The sequence below is a fragment of the Lupinus angustifolius genome, chromosome LG19 (genome assembly GCF_001865875.1).
Source record: "Lupinus angustifolius cultivar Tanjil chromosome LG19, LupAngTanjil_v1.0, whole genome shotgun sequence".
In the NCBI taxonomy this organism is placed as follows: Eukaryota; Viridiplantae; Streptophyta; class Magnoliopsida; order Fabales; family Fabaceae; genus Lupinus; species Lupinus angustifolius.
In genome coordinates this window covers 17,610,870-17,631,982 of record NC_032027.1, presented here as the reverse complement: position 1 = coordinate 17,631,982, position 21,113 = coordinate 17,610,870, and the positions used below count along the sequence as shown (strand labels likewise).

General features: G+C 33.1%; 2 protein-coding genes across 5 annotated transcripts; both read left to right on the top strand.

The window, feature by feature from the left end:
- LOC109334415 (calmodulin-binding transcription activator 2) lies at positions 1 to 10,173 on the top strand. 2 transcript variants are annotated; one of them, XM_019570181.1, is made up of 13 exons: positions 1 to 141; positions 1,708 to 1,827; positions 2,030 to 2,145; positions 2,415 to 2,503; positions 3,097 to 3,139; positions 3,388 to 3,565; positions 3,738 to 3,863; positions 4,006 to 4,319; positions 4,886 to 5,413; positions 6,857 to 7,545; positions 8,049 to 8,637; positions 9,465 to 9,788; positions 9,865 to 10,173. In XM_019570181.1, the coding sequence occupies exons 1-13, from the start codon at positions 102 to 104 to the stop codon at positions 9,976 to 9,978; spliced, it is 3,270 nt and encodes a 1,089-aa protein (XP_019425726.1). In that variant the 5' UTR covers positions 1 to 101; the 3' UTR covers positions 9,979 to 10,173. The 2 variants fall into 2 exon arrangements, with proteins under 2 accessions (XP_019425726.1, XP_019425727.1); XM_019570182.1 differs by lacking the exon at positions 3,738 to 3,863.
- Positions 13,904 to 18,216, top strand: LOC109334917 (probable protein phosphatase 2C 9). 3 transcript variants are annotated; one of them, XM_019570921.1, is made up of 6 exons: positions 13,904 to 14,171; positions 14,353 to 14,437; positions 15,034 to 15,273; positions 15,764 to 16,040; positions 17,444 to 17,598; positions 17,967 to 18,216. In XM_019570921.1, the coding sequence occupies exons 2-6, from the start codon at positions 14,408 to 14,410 to the stop codon at positions 18,105 to 18,107; spliced, it is 843 nt and encodes a 280-aa protein (XP_019426466.1). In that variant the 5' UTR covers positions 13,904 to 14,171; positions 14,353 to 14,407; the 3' UTR covers positions 18,108 to 18,216. The 3 variants fall into 3 exon arrangements, with proteins under 3 accessions (XP_019426466.1, XP_019426464.1, XP_019426465.1); XM_019570919.1 differs by having other exon boundaries at positions 13,905 to 14,171; positions 14,345 to 14,437; XM_019570920.1 differs by having other exon boundaries at positions 14,102 to 14,119; positions 14,345 to 14,437.

Genomic DNA, 21,113 nt, shown 5'->3' with positions numbered 1-21,113 from the left:
CACTCTCTTTCCTCGTTCTTTCTTCGCTCTCTTTCTTCAGATTGAAAATTCAACTCTCTCTCTCTCTCTCTCTCTCTCTCTCTCTATGATTCACTCTTCCCATGGCGGAAGCTGCTTCTTACGGATTGGGTCCTCGATTAGGTCATTTTTCTATTTTCCCTTTTTTTATTTCCTACAAATTGCTTGGATCCTATAATTGAATGCTTTCCTGTTATGGAATTTCAATTTTCACTTGTTTAATTATGTTTCCTTTTTCTGAATGGTGATGGAACTAACTCTGTTAGTTAATGAAATGGGTTTTTGTTGTTGCTAATTGACGTAAGGTTTGGGCGTTTCTCGGTGGAGCAAAACTGAGCTCAATCAATTTAGCGTTTTGAATCATTTTTTACCCAAATGTTTTGGGTTGTTTTCAAAAAGTGATTTTTTTAGGTGGAAGAGAGTGTTTTGTTGGCATTTAGAAAACTCTGTCTAGTTACTTGCTTTTGGGTTTGCATCAAATATTGCCAACTTGCATTTTGGTTGGCATGTTGATGAGTTTGTCTTCAATAACTTCTTAATTGTTGAAGAAGGATTGATTCAATTTTCCATAAAAAAATGGAAGGAAGTGGTGACCGGAAGGGAAAACCGTGACTTCGGCTACCCTCTCCCTGTGTGTGGCTGTGACTGGGTATTGACCGCCTCTGCCAAAAAAATGCCTATTCTGTGCCCACTGCTCAATGGCAAATATCTCACCCCATGTTTCAATTATGGCCTTTCTCCTTGCTGCATTTCATTTGCAGCTTTGATTGGTCAAGAATTTGATCCTTAGTTGAATGTCGATACAAGGTATGGTGGGCCTGTGTATTATCCACACTTCAAGATTAAAGAGCTCTTGCATGAGAGGACATGTTAGATACAAAAACCATTCACGAGCCTTCACAATAAAGCTTAAGTCTCCAGTAGAGTTGGTTATTGATATTAGATTCTATCCTGGTGTTTGTCCACCCCATTTGGCCAGTCATGCAAATTCCATGCCCCAAATGTCATCTCCATGACATGATGGGTATTAATAAGAGCTAAGTCTCACATAGTTGTGCATATGAGTAAAGAAACATTTACTCTAATATGAACTGATACCTCTTTTCATGATTTGATGGCTAGCCTTATGTTTTTGGTGGAGATGCTACTTATTCATCTTACAAATGATTGGCATAGTATGTTTTTGAGATATATAGAAAATGGTTTAACGTTTCTGAGTTCTGACCATACCTGCAAATGATCATGAGCTAGATTACAGGAGAAAAGGACCTGTTTTGTGTTTGGATTTGATTAATTTTAATCTAGTATAGGTTTTTAGCTAGAAACTCTCTTTGCACAATTTAATTTCAAGCTTTTCTGAATACAACAAACTAAAGCAAACACACATTTTAAAAAGGCTACACCAAACAGATTCTGAAAATAGTATAGTTGGTTGCTTAAGTGAATTTTGAACAGAAAGAGATGCTAAAGTTTTTTACTTGACACTTTGACCTCATATTTTCAGCTTTTGGTTGACAACACTGGTGCTCCTTTCATTACTAGATGCTAAAGTTTGTAATATTATTTACTGATGCATATTTCTTTGTGGCTATAGTTTGATTCTTTAAGCTTGCACAAATCATTGCATTTGCTTATTGGTATAATGCCTAAATCAAACATTTGACTGAACTCCGTAATATGAACGTGCAGATATTCAGCAATTACAAATTGAAGCCCAGCATCGGTGGTTGCGACCTGCAGAAATTTGTGAAATTCTCCGTAATTATCGGATATTTCACATCACACCAGAACCTCATAACAGGCCACCAAGTAAATAAGTTTGTTGTTGAATTTTATTAGAAAAAGAGCATCATATATTCTTGTTACAAGTTCAGTAGTTTTAGGAGTCTCGGTATTAATTTGCTGCTCAGGCTAAAATCTCTCCTTTTTAAGTGCAGTCCATCATTTAGCTCATATTATTAGCTTATGCTCATAAAGATGTCACTTCGTGACTTATATTTCATGATTGCAGGTGGTTCGCTTTTTCTTTTTGATCGTAAGGTTTTGAGATACTTTAGAAAGGATGGACACAATTGGAGAAAGAAAAAAGATGGAAAAACTGTGAAAGAAGCTCATGAAAAGTTGAAGGTTAGATGAAAATTTGCTTCATTTTTGAGTTTGTAGTTAATCAAAGCTCTGTAAGATGGCTTGAAAAAATTTCAACTAGTTTTGTCTAATTGGGAATAAGTGTTTATAAATGGGTGGCCTAGTGCACGAGGTCCCCACCCATTGTGTCCTGGGATGGATAGATGTACGCACCCTTACCCTGGCAAGCAAAGATGTTGAGGAGGGAAACAAGTGTTTATACGCTTTCATAATTATTTGCTGGGATTGTGACACCCTTCATGCATATTTAGGTGGGAAGTGTTGATGTGTTACACTGCTATTATGCCCATGGAGAAGATAATGAAAATTTTCAGAGGCGAAGCTACTGGATGCTTGAACCGTGAGTATGACCTGTTTTACTTCAAGATTTGTGTAATGATATATATTGGAAATGAAAGTACAGTCATATACCACAAGTATGTTGCTTTCTAATATTTAAGCACTGTGTTACTTCATTTCCGACCATATCTCAATTGTCAACTCTCAAGTCGGTATGTAGATAAAACCTTTTAAGGGTGATTTTTGTTCCTAAACATAGTAGATCTACATTTTTGGCTTCTGTTTGGTGTTTTGCTCGTCGATGTTTCGGAGGGTTTGCTAGCTTAGGTATACTGGTTGGGCAGCTTTATTGCATTCTTAGTTTTCCCTGTTCTATATTGTTTTTAGTTTGTTCTGTTTTGAAAGATTCCTAACCCCCTGGTTGTAATCCACCTATTTTCTCACCAGTAAATTTTTGTGCCACTGAAAAATATAAATGTTTTTAATGCTATTGGAGTTTTATCTATCTGGCTGTGTCTTCGCGAATTTTTAAATTTTCAATTTACATATAAAAGGGCGGTGCACGAGGAAGTTTTCATTGTACATATACTGAAATAATTTTGTTTCTTATAATTAATCAGAATATGGGTTTCTTGTGATATTGTCTTACTGCAGAGATATGATGCACATAGTTTTTGTTCACTACTTGGAAGTTAAGGTATTTTGTCGATTTCCTTTTACTTTATGTTTTTGTTTTTGTTCATGTTATCGTTGAAGAAAAAGCCCTATCTGTTAAAAATTTCAATTTATGATGCTTGATAAGATGCATAATGGTTTTTGAAAAGATCCTGAAATCAGTATTTTATTCTTGAAGTCAGGAAACAAGTATTCGAAGATGTTCAATAAAAAAGGATCGTTGTTTGAGTTGTGTATTTGGTGACTTATCGTGGGTTCTTTATCTTTCAGGGTAACAAGACAACTATTGGAGGAATTACAGAAAGTGATGATGTTACAACAGATTCCCAAAGGGTCACCTCTCCATCATCTGGCTTTCCTGTAAGTTATAGCACTGCGCCTTCACTGAGTACAGATTCCATGAGCCCAACTAGCAGCCTGACATCTTTACGTGAAGATGCTGATTCTGGTAATCTACCTAAATTTATTTAATGGGGGTTTATAATTTTATGTAATCCTTGTGAACTGAATTATATGCTAAGGTTTTAAATATCATGGTGTATTGTCACACCACATATTTAATTAAGAGTTTGTCCGGTTGTTCCATTTCGTCACTATGGTTTGATAAAATTTCTGTCCAGAGGATATTCACCAAGCAAGTTCTGGATTACGTCCGTTACGTGCGTCACAATATATAGGAAATGGTCTTCTGATGGACAAGCTGGATGCTGGATTGAACAGTTCAAATCTTCTTCATCCCATTTTAGGTTACCTTGCCTTTTTCTCTTCTTTTTAGCTGTCTTACATGATTGCTTTGTAATTAGCATTTAACTTCTATTAGCCAACCTCTCAACTCAAGTTCAATTTGACAATTAGGTTTTCTTTTGTATATGTTTAAAATATTTTCAGGTGGTCATGGGCAGTCATCAACTTCTGGAACAGATTATACCCCTCTTCTTCCTGGGGATAAATTTAGAGGAGATGATACTACTTACATTGATGGCCAGAAAGCACATGGCATGGCATCCTGGGACAATGGCTTGAATCAATGCACTACGGCATTGCATACTGATCCTTCTCTTATATCATTTCCTTCCATTCCATCCAGTTTGGTGGGGAACATTCTTGATCAAGAACATACCGTTTTCAGTGACCTGTTAGTGGGTAGAAATGGCCTCACCGGGGAGGCAGGGAGCTCTCAGTCTCTCCAATCAAATTGGCAGGTACTTACTGTTATTGCATGTCTGCTTGCTTCTCTGTCGATAGCATCATCTAGGAGACTGAGACTAACATTCTTTAGGACAGAAATGTTATCATCTCAGAGTCTTTTGAGACCAAGACTGATGTGAATGCTACTTGTGGTATTGATCTGCTTGTCTCAAACTAATTGGTTTTAAATTGTTTCTGCAATTTTATAAATGCTAGAATACATTTGAGGGTTTCTCTTCTTTATTACATTTTTTGGGTGTGACTTGAACCTTCTCCAGATGTATCTATATCAAACCTTCTACTGAGATGAGTGTTTATTAGTGTGGACTCTTCCTAAATACCTTGGTTTGTAGCCATGACAACATATTGGCTTGGTTTGGTCACTTGTTGTCAATAATTTTATATTTTGATTGCTTTATTTGAACCTGATATTTTAGCCTGGGGCTTGTTTGGTTTCTCCTATATGAAAGTTTTATACCACACCTATTAATCTATTATAAAAATAATTCAAAGCATACCAGTTTATTAGGTTTCACATCAATGTTTAACTATTTTCATCTTGTTATTTGACTTGATCCAGATTACTTTTGAAGACAATTCAGGACACTTGCCAGCCATAACCCAATCACCAAGTTTGGATTTTGGATCTGAATATAGCACTGGTTTACTAGGGAATGAAACTCATAGTGGAAGTTCTGAAATTGCTCCAAACCTGTTCAGCTTTCATGGTAAGCCAAAAGAGCAGCATTTGCAGCAATACTATCCAGAGCAGCATGCAGACGGACAATCTCAACTTGCACTAAAATTCAGTTCTGTGAATAATGTTCCTGGTGAAGAGAGTATTAACTTTGCCTTCACTGCAAAGCGCACATTATTGGATAGAGACGAAAGCCTGAAGAAGGTTGATAGCTTCTCTCGGTGGGTTAGTAAAGAACTTGGAGAGGTTGATGATTTGAATATGCAGTCCTCACCTGGTATTTCTTGGAGTACAGATGAATGTGGGCATGTGATTGATGATGCCTCATTGAGTCCATCCCTCTCCCGGGACCAGCTGTTTAGCATAAATGATTTTTCACCTAAATGGGCTTATTCTGAATCAGAAACTGAGGTACTGATCACATGGATAGTACTTTCAATAAGATAAGATAATCATGAGTGAAAAGAAAATATAGAGTAAACATCAACTTATACTTTGATATTGGACTCCATTACAGTTAAAGAATAGTTTTTCTTCAGCCAAAATTTACTAGCTATGTAGTTTCCTTCTTTTCTGTATCGGGAATGAATATTTAAATCTATATGATACATGGTATCTTTCATTGAGGACAACAATATAAACTGGATCAGAAATAAGAAAATAGAGAGTGAAATTGAAAGAACAGAGAATTGTCTGAGTTTTATTGAAGGATTTTCAATTTGGGATAGGAGACTCTAGATTGAGTAGGAAATGGATACAAAGTAATCTCCCAGGAAACTCGAGTCCTGGTCTCTCCCTCACCAAACTACCAGTTTCTAACTAACTTCCCTCCTTACCTCTTATCCTTAAACAAATTGGATATGACTATATGAGATCATGAAGAATAAAGTTTGGTGGAGCTGTTATAGTTAGTATTGAACCGAACAGTGATTAAAATTGGATTTGATCCCGTTTGAGCCACTTTGGCCACCGTTTTGGTTTACTTCCGGTTAAACACCTCAGTTTGGCCATAGCTGAACTAAACTTCAGCTTGGTCCCAGACAATCTGAACAGTTCAATCCAAAAATGACTGAGAAAGATCTTGTCATGGTCAGACACAATAGTCGTGGGAGAACCATGTAAGCAGATCACTTTGAGAAAAATCTCAGGAATGTCTTTGGCTGTAAAAGGACGACTCAGGGATATGAAATAGGCATATTTCGTAAACCTGTCTACAACAACCAGGAGAGGAACAACAGCAGTTGGAGAAGGGGTGGTGAACGGAGGAGTGGCGGTGCCATGAGAACCAGGATCACTGGCACAAGCCATAGAGGGTGCGATACCATATAAAAGTAACTACCTCTAGAGAGAGAGAGGGCAGAAGAGAGAATATTGAAAATGGAAATTAATCTTTTTCTATTTTTGAAAACTTAACTTATACAATGAGTAGGTATCTCTATTCATAGAGCTCAACTCTAACTTAGCCTAACTTACACAGTTGGCTTACAAGCTGACTATATCCGAACTTAACTACTATTCCTGAATACTCCTCGTATATACATTTCCAATAGGAGGTCTAACAGAAGAAAAGAGCTTTTTATTTTTTGCCTCTGGTATCTGTCATCTTGTCCTTGTATGATTATGCAGTTTTCTCGTTCAATTTTTCAATTTGAATGTTTTCCTTTTGTATTTATTTTGTTGTCACTCCTTACACCATGTTATTTCAAATACATCCTGTCAGCTTTAACCTTTTCCGTTTAGTATGTTATAAATGATTATTGCTTTTATTCATATTTATGTCTCTGTTGCTAACATGAAATGAGGAAGAACCCAGTGTAGTTTGACTTACATTTTATCCTATTTAAAATCATACAGGTGTTGATTATTGGAGCATTTTTGAAGAGTCAACCTGAGGGGACCAACTGTAACTGGTCCTGTATGTTTGGGGAGGTGGAGGTTCCTGCTGAGGTTTTAGCTAATGGAATTCTGTGCTGTCAAGCTCCACCTCTTAAGATTGGACGAGTCCCCTTCTATGTAACATGTTCCAATAGGTTAGCTTGTAGTGAGGTGCGGGAATTCGATTACAGAGAGAGCATTTCTGGAAATGTAGATTTCGCAGATATCTACCACAGTTCATTTGAAATGGCACTTCATTTGCAAGTGGAGGAGTTGCTTTCTTTAAAACCAGTGCACCTTCCAAATCAAACATTTGAGGGTTATATGGAGCAAAGAAACATAATTTTTAAGCTTATTTCACTGAGGGAGGAAGAGGAATATTCAAGTAAGGAAGAGCACAGTGTAGAGATGGATATATCACAACAAAAGGTTAAGGATCATCTTCACAGGCAGGTTAAAGAGAAACTGTATTCATGGCTTCTTCGCATAGTAACTGACAGTGGTAAAGGGCCAAATATCTTAGACAAAAATGGGCAGGGTGTGTTACATTTAGCTGCTGCTCTTGGTTTTGACTGGGGCATAAAACCAATTTTATTTGCTGGAGTTAATATCAATTTCCGTGATGTGAATGGTTGGACGGCTCTACATTGGGCTGCATTTTGTGGCCGGTAAGGGTCCTTGAGATTTTTTACCCTTAATTCTGTTGAGTCGATTGTTCATAAGTTACGTTTACTAGTGTTGTGGAACCTTCGTCTTCTACCTTGATATTCTTTGTATTTTCAGACTTTTTAAAATTGTTTACAAATTTAGTTTGTATTAGCGTATGAAGCTATTAATTTCAATTTTGTCCAGCACTGGGTTTTGGCATTTTGCATGATCAAAGTTCCGTTTCCCCCTTTATATTTAAACTTTCTTTGCGCTAAACTTTGCAGCAGTATTCCTTATGCATGTAAATTAGCCCACTTGGTATCCCTTAAGAAATTGCCTCTAATATGCCTTAAGAAATTGCCTCTAACAGATAAAGTCAGATTGCATCAGTCTCTAGGATTTATAATGCTTTTTTTATTAATCAGAAGTATTTATTTTAACTCTCAAACTGCTCTTGAATATATAATGTTCAGGATAACACAAATCGATTCCTTATTTTATTGTTTGTCCTCCTTTTGCTCAGAGAGCGGACAGTTGCTGTCCTTGTCTCCATGGGCGCGGATTCGGGAGCTTCGACTGATCCATCTCCAGCATTTCCTTCAGGTAGAACACCTGCAGATATTGCATCTAGCAATGGGCACAAAGGAATATCTGGTTTTCTTGCTGAGTCTTTATTAACCAGACATCTCGAATCTCTCACAATGGATGATCAACACAAAGGTGATAGGCAACAAATTTCAGGGTTGAACTCAGTGCAGACAGTTTCCGAAAAAATCGCAACACCTGTGTTCTACGGTGATATGCCAGATTCCCTCAGTCTCAAGGATTCTCTTACTGCTGTCCGTAATGCTATACAAGCTGCTGATCGTATACATCAAGTCTTCAGAATGCAGTCATTTCAGAGGAAGCAATTAAATCAGTATGAAGATGGTGATGATGAGTATGGGTTGGCGGAGCAGCAAGCGCTTTCCCTTATAGCTTCTAAGAAATGCAAATCGGGACAAGGAGATGGTTTAGTCAATGCTGCTGCAGTAAAGATACAGAAAAAGTTTCGTGGTTGGAAGAAGAGACAAGAGTTCTTGTTCATTCGTCAAAGAGTTGTTAAAATCCAGGTTCATTGATCTGCTCTATTTACTTGGAATTTCATTTTTAACACCATGGAAGTTATTTCAAGCAAACTGGACTGTTGTTAGATGCTTTTAATTTCCCATCGGATCATTCTATCAATTAATCTGCTATTTTATAAATTATAGGTGCAAAATTGATTACAACGGAGGGCTTATTAAAAAGTTAAAAACTCCATCTAAGAATGCAAATTTGCTCCTGTATTTTTCTTAATCTCTATCCCTCTTCTATAAGTTGTGTGTACACATGGTTCATACATTGGGATTGTCAAAATTGAGGATAATCTTCAGAATGTGATGAATCCCGAGGTTGAAAAGTTCTCCACATTTGGCTCACCCTTACATGGTTACTACTTGGTGTTAAATGTCTCATCAAATCATATGCTTGAGCACCAAGTGGAGGCCTTGAATAGAGTTGCATTTTGTTCCAACGAATTACATCGAATAATCATACATATGCATGTGTATATAGCACAATTTCATAAAGGTGTAAAACAGAACTGCAAATTAAGGACACACCCTACATTCACAAAAATGTTTAGGAGAGAGTCGAAAACAATTCAGAGATTTCCAACTAGCTTGAAGTTCAATTGTCTCTGACCCAAGTCAGACTATGGTGTGATTATGATATTGTGATTTGATCTTCCACCAATCCAGCTTTCCCTCACCTAGGTGCACCTTGAATATAATTAATAAGAGAAAAAGACTATAGAGATTGTCCTGTTTTCCTTGTTGTTTCTGTCACTCTCTCTTCTCTTCTTTATATTTTCGTGTCTCACCTGTTTCCACTGACTTTTGATTTCTGTGTTGTTAAGGCCCATGTTAGAGGTCACCAGGTAAGGAAGAAGTATAAAACAATCATCTGGTCTGTGGGAATATTGGAGAAGGTTATATTGCGGTGGAGACGCAAGGGCAGTGGTTTACGTGGATTTCGACAAGATGCCCTTCCTAAGGCTCCCAGCCAACAAAGTGATCCTGTGAAAGAGGATGATTATGATTTTCTCAAGGAAGGAAGGAAACAAAGTGAGGAAAAGTTCCAAAAGGCCCTTTCAAGGGTGAAGTCCATGGTTCAGTATCCAGAGGCAAGGGCTCAATACCGGCGGCTGCTAAATGTCGTTGAGGAATTCCATCAAACCAAGGTATTTATTTTCCTAACATGTAGCAGATGTCTGAACTCATTGTATTTGACTGAACACTCTTAATGATATGTGTCAGGAATGCAATATGGATTTGATCAATACTGAAGACACAGTTGAAGGTGTGGAGGATTTGATTGATATTGATATGCTTTTAGATGATGATAATTTCATTCCTATTGCATTTCATTGATTCTCTGCACTGTTTATTCTTATTCCTGTCAAACATCATCTTCATGTATATGAAAGAATGGTTCTATCTATGATTGGTTGGGGAATATTATAGCATAATGTATAATGTATAATGTATAACTGCAATTTGTACAAAAGTGGAATGTGGTAAGAGGAATGGAATCATAACCAGGATTATAGCATAATGTATAACCCTTTCCTCTTTCTGCTCTCATTCACATTTTACCTTTTTTTTTCTTCATATTATATAATTTTATTTACAATAATAAAACTTTACTCTAGTTAGGTGAGCTAAGATAGATGCAAGTGCTTGTTTTTCTGAATTTTATTTTATTTTCACAATAACAATCTACATACATTATAGAATATATGAATATTCAAAGTATGAATTTTATAATTTCTATTATTAATATTTATCAACTAAGTTCAAGTCTATAAACAATAGGATTTGTATTATATTTATTTGCTTTCCTAGGATCAAAGTGAGTTATCAAGTATTGTGTTGATTATCACTACCTAATTTTAATATTATAAGGTCAAAATCTAATAAATAATTAATAACTTAGCTTAAGTACTCATAAAAATAGCACCTAAGTTATATATATATATTTCATTCCTCTTTTCATTTTTTCTATTTCTCGGAGAATTTTCCCATCCAAGCTCGGATGTTGTATTATATTATATTTCTCTAATGAAACATGGTTGGTGAATTTTGTTCTCAATTTATTCCTATACCAGAAAAGTATTGTAACGAGTAATATTTAAAAAACCATGTATACTATCGAATTCATTGTTTTTTAAATTGTTTTCATTTGATTATAAATTTTATTTTTTATCTATACATACACTACTATCTCAATGAGTGGTTGAATTTATACCTATAATAAAATGATAATATAAAGTTAACTATACATATATTATATCTAAATTAAATACTATTTTAAATTTATATATATTAGTGCATTGACAAGCACTTTGTGTCTGTCGAGCCATATTTTTTCTAGTATTGAATATTTAGTTTTTATATATTCTGTCTTAGAGAATTATATCACATTATTTTTGTGTGTTGATTTTGCGTGATATTATATTTTTTGTGATAAAAAATATGAAAATGAATTGTGATATTATTAAAAATTGTTATTGAAAATTGTATTGGTGATTCGATATTTTTAGTGTATATAATTTCTTATAACTTCCATTAATATTTTTATTGTGTAAGAAAATATTGTAACAATAGTTAAAGAAGTGTAAATAAGTAAGTGGGAATTAACTATGTTGATAGTTATAATGTATTTTGACTTTATATAGTATAGAAGTATAGATATAGATAGGGATGATAAAAAACTCGTACTTGTAGGTATCCGTAGGTTTTACAAAACAAGTTTTTAAAAATACGTAGTACATACAGGCGGGTACAAGTATTATGGTACTCGTGCCCGTGGGTACCCATTATTTATATGAATAATATATTATATTTAATTAAAATAAAAAGTACATTATTCTAACATTCATTATATCATGTACATTGTTTATATATTTTATTGAGTTTGGTGGTAAAACACCCTACAAATATTATTACATAGGTAGAAACATGCATGTTTTACAAACAAAATATATACTTTTGTTAACGAGATAAGAACAAAAAATCACACAAATAAAAAACACTAATAAATTTAACATTTTTGTCAAATATTCAATCAAAAGGTACAAAAGTAAGTAAGTTTCATATCATTTGAAATATAATAGAATTAAAAAATTAAAAATTCATTTATAATACAAGATGATATTCATTAATTATACAACTTTTGTAAAGTAATTTGACCACTCAGGTTTTAGTGGCATCTTGGTGGACCTATGGTATATAATTTAGGACAAAAAGCCACAAAATAGAGTACGGTACTTTCTGGCTTTATGAGAAAATTGTGACCACTCTCCATTCTCTATTACTAACACAATTTAACTTCATTCTATAATTAAGCCCCACAAAGTTCCTTGCATTCAAACTTGCTTTTGTTTCAAAAATAATTAAATATATTAATATAAAGATTAAACCCATCACATTTTTTTGTCTTCAATTGCAGATTTTATGCTTCTATGCTCAGAAATTGACAACAAAGTAAATGTCCTGTCAGAAAACTCTAACCTGCAGGGTTGACTTATTTAATGCAAATCCGTATAAAGCATGAATGTATCAATAATGTAAAAGTTTTATACATTATTTATTTATTATTTATTATTAATTTTTAATTATTATAAATCTTCAAACAATTAATAGAAATAAATAATAAATATTGTATTGATTATGTATAAATCTTTAAATATTAGATTCTTTTTTATTGTTTAAGCAAGTATAAAAAAATCAAGGTACTAAAAAATGTAAATAAAACAATGTTTCTTTTGCTTTCCCTTAAGGTTAGAGTTTGTGGTGTGAGGTTAAAAATGTTGCTCATTTTTTAAGTCTTCCAAGTCCTAACTCTTGCACATGTTGTCTCAATCAATAATATAAAATTAATTTTTAGGTGTACAAATTATTAAATTGGATTTTTGTAAGTCATTTTTCACCCATCAATTTATTCTCTATTGTATTTGTATTATTTTACCTCTATCAATTAATTTATGGTCAAATCCTATTAATCAATACTTAATATTCCATCACCTAGCTTATTAGTTATTACACCTTCCATTTTTATAAACATGTTTTTTACATAAGTCAATAAAATCATTGATTTTTTGTTTTAAACAAAAAATTGTTCTTTTTAATAAAGAAATGATTTTTTCTCTGATAAACAAGTAATTAATATTATTTTGAGTTTCTAAATCTAGAATTATACAGTAATACAATTTCATTTGAAAAAAATGACAATTATAAAGAAATGAAAGAAATAACTTTTAATTATACCATGTAAACTTTGAATTTATTTATTATGAGATAGTTGTGATAAACAAAACTCAGGTTCCTTTTGTTTTAGCTTGGAAAACATGATTTCATAAACTGCATTATGCCTGGTGGCAAGTTTGTAAACGAATCTTATTTTTTCATTGATTTTTGAGTTGTTTGGGTATAAAATTTTAAAAAAATGACTTTTAATTTATGAAACTACCATAAATTAAAAGTGATTATTTCATTTTCTAGTTAAGAAATACTATCCTACATATATTCTTTATTATTTTTATTATTCTTGTTTGACTATTCAAAGTCAACATCTAGAAATTTATATCTTTAGAAACTATAATGTGATAATATACAGTATATTAAATTAAACACTGTCTGGGAATAATTCTTTCACAAACTCCAATTTTTAGATTATCAAATATACTCTTTATTCATAATTAGTTCTAATCCAAAAGTGAAATCAAATTATTGTCAAAATATAAAAAGTGTTTAGGTTATAACACTAAAAATATATGTACTGCATTATAAATTTTGTTAGATTGCTATTGCATAATTTATTTTTAATTATAATTAATTCTTAAATATAAATAAAAAATAGGTAATATATTGACCATTTATATTTAAATTAGAATAAATAAATATTATAAGAGAGATAATTCACTTATAGTAAGTTTAAAAAACATATTTCACATTTTAGCCATCCATTCTAAAATTTTTAATGATTCAAATTTAATTAATAATTCAAATCATTAGATTTCTCCATAATTAATGACTAAGATATGAAATAAGTTTTTTTAAAGTTAATCGGATCATCTCGCGTATTATAAGATTGTTTTTTTTGTTTATCACATGTATATTCGCATCGAAGACAATCATATCCAAAATACCTACAACCATGTGAGATTAACTCTTTCCACAGTTATTTTTTTCGAACCTATAAATTTAGGTCAAAAAATCAAGTATATACCACTTAACAACAAAATGTAGGAGCAATGAAAGGTGAAGACAGCTGTGATATTAAAAAACAAAAGAAAGTGGAAAGTCAACAAGAACAACCTTCCTCAGCCGTTTCAGTTTGGCAGCCATTGCAAACAAAAAACCAAGACTTTCTCAAACTTCACATAAGCGGTTACAACCATTATCTCATCACATAACCCTTTTCTATTCTTCTTCTTCTTCTCTTTCCTTCATAAAAGTCCCTTTTTTCCTCTCTCTCATTCATTCATTCATTGGTGACTACCCACTTCCTATAAATTTGTTGCGTCTCGTTTTCTTCACTAAAAGTTTTGTTTTTTGGATTGGTTAGTGAATTTGATCATCTGGGGTGTTGAAAAAAATTAATTTTTTTGTTTTTCTTTCGTTTTTTATGTTAGAATTGTTGCTTATTTGAGTGATCGGATTTTTTTATAGTTGTTGGAAAATTGTAGAGTTTTTCTGACTTCATTAATTTTTGATTTTTTTGTTTGTTTTGAATATTAGCAGAAGAGTTAGATGTTTAGTGATAGACTGAAAAGTTGAGGCTGGGCTGAAATTTTTTATGGATAGTTTCTGTTGCTTCAGCCCTCAGGTGAGAATTTCTATCCTCCTTATCATTATTATTTTTATATTTTTTTTTCATTTTGTCTTTGGAATAATCAAATATCCATGTATATGCAATTCCTTGAAGTTTTAGAAGCCTTTTGTCCTCTGATTAAACAGTGTCCAAAATGATTTCAAATTGTTTTGTTTATTTGGGATTAAGCTGTTGTGAATGCCTCTGAAATGTGACAAATTTTATTTTATAAGCTCACATGATGAAGAAAATTGAAACAGAAGGATTGTATTTGTGTTTTTGTGGTCATCAAGTAACCTTGGAACAGTTGCTGATACTGACAAGGGGCTATGATCATGGATGAATTTCTAACTTTCTTTACTTCCCTTGCGCCCCGAAAATAATTGGCATTATTTATTGTCATGTGTTTGTTACTTTACTAAACCGGAGGATTTTTCAGCATTCGGTATTGGTTATTCTGCAGTAAGCTAGTTTTATAAGATATACGGCTCATTTCGAATGGTTGCCAACCTTACACATCAATTCTGTCGATCTAATGTGCTTTAATATTTATTGTACTAATATGTTAACATTAGATTCTTTCCGTGTTGTATTTTAACTCGTATTTTTAGGCGGCTGGAGGGCGTTCTTCTTCTATCTCTGGCAAGGGCAAGAGCTATAAGAGCCCAGTCAAGTATGGCTTTAGCCTGGTTAAAGGGAAAGCAAACCACCCGATGGAGGACTATCATGTCGCAAAATTTGTCACGCTCAATGGCGAAGAACTAGGACTTTTTGCTATTTATGATGGACACTTAGGAGACACTGTACCCGCTTATTTACAAAAGCATCTCTTTTCTAATATATTGAAGGAAGTGAGTTGTTAAATCATCAAGCTAAAGATATCTTACATTGACTTTTGCCTTAATTTCATTTGGTTCCTCGTTAAATGTGTTTCCCTTCTTTTCTGTTTTATGATGCATATAGTATGAAAACTTTATTTTTGTATCCAACTTCCCATACTTTTTGTAACCATTGAGGGTTTTTGGTTCCGATTATTTTTGAGGAATAGTGGTTGTTGCTATTCCAAAACGATAATCTGCATGAGCTCGAAGGTTACTGGCAAGACCTGAGTTGTTTTCTACTGCTGCTGTTTTTTGGTCGAAAAAACACTGAATTTTTAAGTTTGAGTTTTGGACATTAAGATTACGATTATCTGGTTATTTGATGCAATTTGTAAAAGGTCTTTCTGGTCAGAAAACTTGTAGTTTAGCCTAATTTTCCTTTTGAATCTTTGTAAAGACTTTTGGCATAAATTGACACAGGAATTGGAAATTGCACTCAAACAATATTTGATTATTCCAGGATGAGTTCTGGACTGATCCAAGCAGTTCTATCATCAAAGCTTATGAAACAACAGACCAGGCCGTTCTTTCTCACGATCCTGATTTAGGGCGAGGAGGATCGACTGCAGTGACTGCAATTCTTATAAATAATCAGAAACTATGGGTAGCAAATGTTGGAGATTCACGAGCGGTTCTGTCAAAGGGAGGGGTGGCCATTCAGATGAGTATCGATCATGAGCCCAATACTGAAAGGGGTTTCATTGAGAACAAAGGCGGCTTTGTCTCAAACCTTCCAGGTTCTTTAGTAAACCTTAATGTCTACTAGCTATTGCTAATGTGTTGCACGATTTATCTTTTCATTTGTATGGTATTTCAATTTCAATGACGTCTTGAGCTTGGGAAAGGTGTTTATGTATCATGAGTCTCACTGGCATTTTCAAATAGGGGGGACATACACACATCTTATGCTACAGCGTAGCTCGACTTTCCTGTCTTGAAATTCATTTTTTGCTCTCTTTCTTGTCCATAAAGCACGTCTACGACTGATAACTGCAAATTATTACAATCTTGAAAGTGAAATTACCACTTGACTCAGGTTTTGATACTCTATGCATTGCTTACATTTATAAGTGAAGAACAGGTTCAATGAAAGTTTAAACTTTATAAACCATCCCTTTTTTGTTGAGATTTAGTGGTTGTAACCAGAATGTGTTTGTGTATTTACATATTCAATAGCGAAACAACACGCCTTTAGTTGTCTGGATAGTCAAACTTGTTTCACATCAGTCCCTGCAAGAGATAGGAAAAGGAGTGACGTAAAACAAGTTGTAATAATTTAAGTACTGACTTGTGAGTTTCTATATATTTTAAGTTAAGGACCAAATGTTAGGGTCATGTTTTACCAAAGTCTTATTTTTGCCACATTTATTACAACCTTGCCTTTTCTTCTTTCCCAAACAAATCTTTCGATTGTCCTCCGTAAAAACTTCTTCCTTTTTTTGTCACATTCCATCTAACAGAATGCAGAACTTCTATTCACAACTCACAAGTTTAATAAGTTGCATGGTATCTAGATTTGCGCGTAACCCTTATGCTACTTAACTCTAAGTTTAAAACCCTGCTTGAGATCTGAGATTTTCAACATGTGAAGAATGTTTGAAGTGTTTAATACTTCTAGGTAATGAGTATTTAAATCTTATATTTTGATTGTAATTTATGTAGCCGACACTAACTCCTCCTTGCCCCTCTCTCCATTTGATGAATAGAAAATAAGATAAGTCGTCAATACTTTATGTATACTTATATTGCATGTAACCAATCAATTTGGTTTTTCTGGAATCATTTGTTCCTGAAAGAAAATTTTCACTTGCCTCATAAGTTGTTCCAAAAAATTTGCGAACGAGTCGTGGTATTATCTTTAGAAGTCATGCTACTCATTTTGACCATAATTCAATTCAATATTGTGTTTTTGACATCCTTCCACTTTGTAGAATAGTTTTAGAAATTTTAAGTAGCAATTTCACTAACCATAGCTTCCTACACTTAGGGTAAGGTTTATATAGCTGGTAGAGACCCAACATCAAACCCAAGTTTTGGCATGTTAATATAGAGGTATATCTGCAACATTAGTGTGAAAGTGTGAATCCTATTTCTTGGAGTGTTGTGTATTTTTCTAATAATTCGGTGGATGTTATATCAGGAGATGTTGCAAGAGTGAACGGGCAGCTTGCAGTTTCTCGAGCATTCGGAGACAAAAACCTCAAGTCACACTTGCGAGCTGATCCTGACGTAGATCAAGATGATATTGACTCGGATACTGAGCTTTTGATACTTGCTAGTGATGGTGTATGGAAGGTTATCCATCAACCTATCTCTCATTCTATTATTTCTTAAAGGTTAAACTATACTATTGATCACTATTCGTGATGCCCGTTTTCAACTTCGTCCATGTACGTAAAATAATTTCAACTCGTGCCTATACTACTTATATCACAACACTTTTAGTATAGGGATTCTCATCATGTATAAGGATCAAGGTGAAAATTATATCATGTAAATGGAAAAGTAAACATATATGCTATAGTTTTATACTTACAAACAATCATGTTATATAATAATAATAAAAGGGCAAGGACCATAATGAACATAATTATAGGGTAAAGTTGAAAATGAATATGAACCAGAAGTATACTTTAATCTTGAAAATATAACTTATATTTCAGGTAATGGCAAATCAAGAAGCAGTTGATATTGCAAGAAGGATAAGAGATCCACAAAAAGCAGCAAAACAACTAGTTGATGAGGCATTGGACAGAGAGAGTAAAGATGATATATCTTGCATTGTAGTTCGTTTCAAGGCATGAAAAATGGACCATAAAGTACCCCTAAACTTTAAGGGTATATATATATATATATAAGTATATATTCAAACTATCATGACTTCCAACCCTACCATTTGTTTGGAATTTTATGCAACATAGGATTTGCACCTTACTTTGTAACATTTAGTAGTATTTCTTGATTTCTTTTGTGTAGATTCATACCATAATTTTTTTTTTCTTATTTGTAATTTGCTTATTACTTGGAGCTGTGTGAAGATGGACATATTATAGTTAACATTGAACATGGGAATTGTGGGTTGTTAAAGACACAAGGTATGGTATGCCATACTTCAAATTAAATGACTAGCTTGAGTGGATGTTTGATAAAATAATTACTCATTTCGGTCCTTCGTGTTTTTTTTATCTTAATAAATTTAAATTATTAATTTAGTCTTAGCAATTTCAATCTGGACTCATGTTAGTCTTTCCGTCTTTACTAGTCAGATAATGTTAACAGTTTGGTGTACCTGGGTGATAGCAACCTCTTTGGGTGGTTCCTTTTTGGATGATTGTTTCTTGGTTGATGTATTTGATATGTGTTGTGGATTGTATTGAATAATAATGCAGCGAAATTATATATATTTTGTGTATAGTGGATAATAGAAGATGATTAAGATATGAAGAAGGATGACACACAAATAAGAGTTTGATAAGCCAATATGAAGTTCGCCACAATAGGAAAAATATTTTTAATATAGACTTTAATGGTGTGGAAGACTTTATATACTTAAAGATAAATCATAATACATACTAAAGATGATGAACACTATCATCATATATAGCTAAAATCTTTCATGTCAAATTATCAAGAAAAATATAGATAAAACTAAAGCGGAAGCGTACCTTAATATATTCATAGAGAATATGGTTAATGAACATTATAACATCATTTGTCATGTATCCATCAACTCCATGTTCATTGTTCTTGTATGCAAATGCATGTTCATATAGAACATGTAGGTTCTTTGGTGTTCCAATTGTAGACCACCCTTAACCTTAGTTTCTCCTCTAATGGGATGAAGAGAATGACATGTTTGCATGTATGTTGTAGTTTTTGTTGTGTTATGTGTTGTCTACAATTGGGGACCATAACCCCTATTTATAAGAAGTGGATATCCTACCATGAAGGGTGATACTACTTCATTTCTTATTCCAATTTTGTCCATCATAAAATAGAAATAATACTTTAGGTATCTACATAATAATTTTCATGATAATTATGTTTATAATCATATACCTTACATGAATTAGATCACTTTAATTTGGCTACATAAAATAATGACCCTAACCACACTTAAACATTACATGTGTGACCAAAAAATTCGTACACAAATGTGATACAAACAATGGTGAATTGTTTGATAAGTCAGAGTGTAGTTTGCCACAAGAACTTCTGAAGTTCTTGATAAGACCAAGGGGGTTTTGGTTCAACCAAGAACTTATGACACAAAGCTCACTAAAGGATTAAAATGCAATTAATGTAAATTCAACTTGTATTTCTCATATCAATCTCGGTTACAAATAATTGTGTGGCTGACCACTTGGCTCCATAAAATTAACATTTGGAATGACACTTGAATGACCTAATTATGACAATGAAAATCAACTAAAGACGGATTGTAATCAGCCCCTAATCCCACACGAATTTCTCTAACAAAAGAGTTATTATTTTGAATTCAAAAAGACTAAAAGGAAACAAATAAAACACTATTAACTATAATTATAAGTCACATGGTAACCGAAAAAGGAAACAAATCATACCATATCATCTCCTTGAATCACATGGTCACAAAAGGAAACAATTCATCTCTCCTTAAATTATATTGCAATCCTCCAAGAAAGGAAACAAATAATCATATCATATTCTCTTAATTGAATATCACTCCTACTTTAAGAGGGAAATAAATCATTCTCTTTTGATTTACACACCTACTTTTAAGAGAAAAATAAATTATTCACATGACATCTTCCCATAAAGGGAATAATACCATACCACCTTCTCTCTTCATAATTGATGACAATGTTTTCATATGACACAAATTATTTCCTTATTTGATATGAAGGAATATGTGAACATAGGTCGCATGGCTACCGACAATGTTCTTGGTCCTAATTGCACACTCTTCATTTTATTGAATATAACATGATGATTTGACATGAATTAAACCTGTTCATCATATTATTTTTGAGTTTGGCTATGGAACAACCTTTTATTCTTTAAGTGTGCCTTTAACAAATGTCTTTGAGTTGGTGCTTGTCCTTCAAATTGTAGAGTACCCTCCTTTGGTTTATATGAGTGGACCTTTAACTAATGAATTGGCTAAACTTCTTATGTCCACATGTTTTTTCTGAATCAAAACGATGTCATTTTGATTCGAGAAAAACACACGTGGGCCGCTGACATGTCTGACACTTCCATGTGTATGAAAGACGTATGACCAAGTCAACAGTTAATGATTGATAGATCAAACCATTTATGTTAACTGATGGATATGGACAGAAGGACTAACATGACTACATGAGTCCATATTAAAATTGTCGGAGACTAAATTAATAATTTAAATTTATTAGAGATTAACTTGGTAATGTTGAAAAAATATGAGATACCGAAATAAATAATTACTCTATTTTTATTTTATAGGGTTGTATTTGATAAGGTATATATCCATATATATGGAAGGGGTGCATCAAATATGGATTAAGCCACATTGAAAGTGCTATAAGTTAGGGTAGAGGTGTTCAATTTCAGATTGTTTAATTATTATTAATTTAAAAAAATAATATATATGAATGGTAAATGAGATATAAATTTTTATATTGATAATGCATATTTATTATACTCTTAATTTTATATTAAAACAAGTTGAACTGTACTTTTTGAGAAAAAAAATTATATGTTCTTTTTATTGAATTTTGATTCATTTTTATACAGAATCCCGTTGAACTATACACAGTATATTTTATGTTTTTCACACTCTAAATTATAGT

Coding starts and splice junctions, on each gene's coding strand:
- LOC109334415 (XM_019570181.1), top strand. CDS start 102: ATGGCGGAAGCTGCTTCTTACGGATTGGGTCCTCGATTAG. Junction 5,414..6,856: donor ATTCTGAATCAGAAACTGAG/GTACTGATCACA, acceptor AAAATCATACAG/GTGTTGATTATTGGAGCATT. Junction 7,546..8,048: donor TGGGCTGCATTTTGTGGCCG/GTAAGGGTCCTT, acceptor CCTTTTGCTCAG/AGAGCGGACAGTTGCTGTCC.
- LOC109334917 (XM_019570921.1), top strand. CDS start 14,408: ATGGATAGTTTCTGTTGCTTCAGCCCTCAG. Junction 15,274..15,763: donor TTTCTAATATATTGAAGGAA/GTGAGTTGTTAA, acceptor TGATTATTCCAG/GATGAGTTCTGGACTGATCC. Junction 16,041..17,443: donor CTTTGTCTCAAACCTTCCAG/GTTCTTTAGTAA, acceptor ATGTTATATCAG/GAGATGTTGCAAGAGTGAAC.